This window comes from Spinacia oleracea, chromosome 4 (genome assembly GCF_020520425.1).
Source record: "Spinacia oleracea cultivar Varoflay chromosome 4, BTI_SOV_V1, whole genome shotgun sequence".
Taxonomy (NCBI): Eukaryota; Viridiplantae; Streptophyta; class Magnoliopsida; order Caryophyllales; family Amaranthaceae; genus Spinacia; species Spinacia oleracea.
This window is the reverse complement of record NC_079490.1, coordinates 53,462,116-53,466,749: the sequence shown is the minus strand read 5'-3', so window position 1 is coordinate 53,466,749 and position 4,634 is coordinate 53,462,116. Positions and strand designations below refer to the sequence as shown.

The window sequence follows — 4,634 nt, the reverse complement described above, 5'->3', positions numbered from 1 at the left end:
TTGTGTATATATGTTCAATGATGAGTCTTTTAAATGCTGAGAAGCAAGTCCAAATAACTACAACCACTCATGCTGCCATTAGTATGTCTTTTGATATACTTTTCAGTCGCTAAGTGTTTGTAGTTTGGATTTGTAACTATGAAGCTTGGGGACATCTGAGACCAAAATAAGCATGATTTGTTTTGGCTTTTTGATCTTTTGCTAGTTTAAATGTCTTTGGAAACAATTAAATTGATTCCGTCAAAATATAAACTGGCATTAGACCGGAGAGGCAATTCATGTCTTGTTTACTTAGAGGTTAGTTGTCCCCTTAAGTTCCTTTGTTGTGTAACATCGATGATGAGTCTTTTATATGCTGAGAAACACTTTCATTTACCTACACCCACTCGTGCTGCCATTAGTATCAGTTATGATGCTTCTCAGGCGCTAAGTGTTTGTAAGTTGAATTTGTTTCAATGATGCTTGGGGACATTCTGAGATGAATATTATTGTCTTTCATGAATGCAGCATTTGTTGTTTGATCTATGATGTAAGTGTTGATGATCTGAGATATTTGTTTCTTAATCATTTCTTCATCCCCTTTTGCAAAAGGGGATAACTGTCATTACTCATAAGACAAAGTGATCATGTATTCCCTTTTGTGAAAGGGTGATGAGGTTGAAAAAATTAAGAAACAAACAAGGTCAATGATGTAATTCAACCTAACTAAGATTGAAAATGATCTTGTGTATCCCCTTGCATGTTTGACTTTTGTTAATTAGGTGGTCCTTCAAAGGGGATTGACTGATTGTTAAACTATCCAATGTGACAGTTCACAATTTGTCAATTCCGTTTGGAAGGACCACCATAACAGTAAAACAACATGTTTGAATGTGGTGTAAATCAACCTACCTGAGATTGTTGTGCCTTGTTCATCGCTGCCTTGTTATTGCTTTTGTGTGATCAATGATGAGTCATCATTTGCTGAGACTCAAACCCTTTATTCCATTAACACTCATGCGCCATTAGCTTCAATAATGCTTTTCAGGAGCTAAGTGTTAGTGGTTGGGGTTTGTGTCAGGGATGCTTGGGGACATTCTGAGATCTTTGTGTGTTGTTTGTTTCTAAACATGTCCTTCATCACCATTTCCCAAAGGGAATAGAGATCATTTCACATGATTGAGTGATCATGTATAGCCTTTGGTAAATTGGTGATGAGGTAATTAATCATTTAGAAATTGCTTAAGTTCAATGATGAAATGGTTGTCTAAATCGAATATTGCTTCTGTTGACGCATCGGCGTCGAAATGGGATGATTTTCCATCTGAAAATGATGTGATATGCATTCATCCCATTTTGATGCCGATGTGTTTAGAGTTGTGATTTTGTATGTCCTGAGTTTCCTGAACTTTAAGTATCCTCTATCAAAATGGAGTGATTTTCCTTTCCCATTTCTGTTTGAGTTAGTCACTTACTCAATTTGGTAGAAGGATATTAAAGTCATAGGATTCAATGATGATAAAGAACTAAAAACTGAGAACAACACCAATATTAAAGTCACATGAAGTATGCCTTGTGCTTGCTGCCATGAAGTATGCTGCCTTGTTCATTGCTGCCTTGTTCTTGTTGCCTTGTGCATTTCTGACTTGTTCATGTTGCCTTGTTCATTTCTGACTTGTTCATGTTTCCTTGTTCATGTGATGAGTCTTTCTGTTTGTTGAGAAACTATCCATGCATCATGGTGTGATTCTATGAAGCTTGGGGACATCTGAGACCCAAAATAACATGATTTGTTTTGGCTTTCCGATCTTTTGCCAGTTTTAATGTCTTGGGCAACAATGAAATTGAATCCGTGACATATAAACTGGCATTAGACCGGAGATGCAATTCATGTCTTGTTTACTTAGTTGCTAGTTGTCCCCTTTAGACCCAAAATAACATGTTTTGTTTGATCTATGATGAGTCATCATGTGCTGAGACTCAAACCTTGTCTTCCATTAACACTCATGCGCCATTAGCATCAATGATGCTTTTCAGGAGCTAAGTGTTAGTGGATGGGGTTTGTGTCGGTGATGCTTGGGGACATTCTGAGATCGTTGTATCTTGTTTTTGCTGCCTTGTTATTGTTGTCTTGTTCAATGATGAATTGATTTTCTAACTCGAATATTAAGTCTTTCGGCACATCGGTTTCTAAGTGGGAAGATTTTCCATCTGAAATTAATGATGTGATATGCATTCTTTCCACTTAGCAGCCGATGTGTCTAGAGAAGTGATGTTGTGTGTCCTGAGTATCCTGAACTTTTAGTATCCTATCTCAAATGGAGTTAATTTCCATTCCCATGTATATGTGTGTTAGTCATTTACTCCATTTGGGAGCAGGATATTAAAGTATAGGATTCAATGATGAAAACCAACTACAAACTGAGAACAAATAAAGTTATGTTATGTGTTGCCTTTGTTATGTTGGTTATATTTCTGTTGCCTTGGTTATGTTCTGTTAAATAAGTCAGAACAAGGATATTTGTGTTGCCTTTTTCCTTGTTCTTGCTGCCTTTTTCTTGTGTTGCCTTGGTTATGTTATGTTATAAATTAAAAAACAACATTCTCATTAATAACATTGATTTCATTCATTGAACTTTCCAAAATGATTGACACTTACAAAATGTTTTGCGTACATGTAATGCTTACATTCAAGCCCACAAAAGTGACATTTTAAATATTCGTGTTACTTTCAAAACATGTCCCCAAAACACAAAAAGTTACCTATCTTTTTCCCCTTGCTTCATTGATTTGCTTTCCATTCATCATAGAGTTGTGTGCACTCATTCACTGCCCATATTGGTGCCTTCACTTGTTCTGGCAGATTGCCTTCATCCTCTAAATTTTTTTTTCTTGTTGTGTGGAAGTTGGTAGTTATTGTCTCCCTTATGTTTTAGAATTTCATTACCCACATATTGTAGTGTCATCCACACATTAGACAATATCTTTGGATGAAGTTCTTTGTAAGAGTCCATCACTGCTCCACTTAAATCTTCCACTGTCTTTGGCATTTTCTTATGCATGTGTGATTGTATTGACCTAAAAAACCCCAAATCCAATATGTTACAATCTGGACTGTTTGCTGGTTGTTGAGTTATTACAAAAGTAAACCCATCTTGTTTGTAGTGTTGTTGCCACTCTGGATCAGATTGCAATATGTGTGCTTTTGCGTTGTCTTGAATTATGTAGATCACCTTTTCCCCGACATGAGGTGGCCATTTCTCTTTGATTGCTGGAATTAACTTGTTGATCATCATGTCCCTTGTTGCTATTTGATTCACTGACTTCACTGGCTTGGTTTCTATTGTCCCCTTCACTCTGTTCTTTGATGTTCTTTTAGTTGCAACTGAATTTGTGAATGGAAAAATACCTAATTTGCCATCAAACTCACAATTGCCATCATCACCCCATCTTGGCCTTGCCACTGCTGCCATGAACATAAACTTAGGGATTTTTGTTCTTGACTTTCCAATTCTGTGTGGCTTTGGTTCATTGTTTGCAAGATATACTCTTTGACTTTTCTGTGTTAGGTAAAACCATTTTTCATCTATGTGAATGAAGTCATACGTGCCATAATATGTTGGGTCATGTGGTATTGAGTAATCCATAATTAATCTAAGTACCCATCTCATTCTTGTCATCTTGCAAGTTTCTGAAATACCGGGACATAAGGGACTTGAGTGAGCCTTTAACACCTTTCTCTTGATTAATCTCCAAACTGTTGACGGGCTCAAATTAAGCATCCTTGCAAGATCTATAATGCATGTTCTGTCCCCCATTGCAATCGCTACAATTTGTTCATATGGTACTTCTTTTCTTTTTCTGCCACATTTGTGGAAATTGGTGGACATATCATATGTTTGCATTGCTTCCTTCTGTCTCCTAGCCTTGTTCCATATGCTTCCGATTGTTCTTGGAGTGTAATCATACTTGATTGCTGCCTCTTTGATTGTCCCCTTGAAGAGTTTCTCTAAACCTGGTTTTTTCCTACGTAGGAGGAAAATCAAAATTTCCAACTTCAATCCAACAGTTAACCTTGGCTTCCCCGGCTTATGATGACCAATGTTAATAGGAGTTGTTGTTTCATGGTATGGAGATGTTTCTGACTCATATGTTTGAGGGGTGTTTAAATCAAATAAATGTGGAACAACCTCTGAGTTTGCTGAGTTTGTTGATGCTGTCCCATCTTCATTTGGAAAGTCTTGTGCCAGTTCATTTAAATCTGGTACTTGCTGAAATTGCTCCATGTCCCCATATTGATGAGCATTTATGGGCACTGCACCATCTTCAACAGCAACACCTTCGTCCCCCGAGTCAGAATCCGTGCTGGAACCATCACCTTCATCGTCTGAAAATCCGAGGAATTCATCATCCTCTTGATCTGAAGCCATGATTTTAATTTTTTGGAAGCCAAGTGATGTCAGAGATTGAGGTTGGAAGTTTTGTCAAGTTGTATTTATGTTTGCAAAACAAGAAGTCTTTTATATGTGTACTCTGTTTTTTTAGTTGGAGGGAAATCCTAAATTTCGTTTTGGAGGGAAATTTCCCTCAAAATTTAGGGGGAAAAATGATGACACTGTTGGTATTGTATGCTGATCCGTGTATTTGAGTATACT

At 37.1% G+C, this 4,634-nt stretch overlaps 1 protein-coding gene across 1 annotated transcript; it reads right to left on the bottom strand.

Moving 5' to 3' along the window:
- Positions 1-2,849: 2,849 nt before the first annotated feature.
- LOC110795476 (uncharacterized) lies at positions 2,850-4,409 on the bottom strand. The gene has a single exon (XM_022000489.2). It carries the CDS (start codon positions 4,407-4,409, stop codon positions 2,850-2,852), a length of 1,560 nt encoding a protein of 519 aa, XP_021856181.2.
- Between the last annotated feature and the right edge of the window lie 225 nt (positions 4,410-4,634).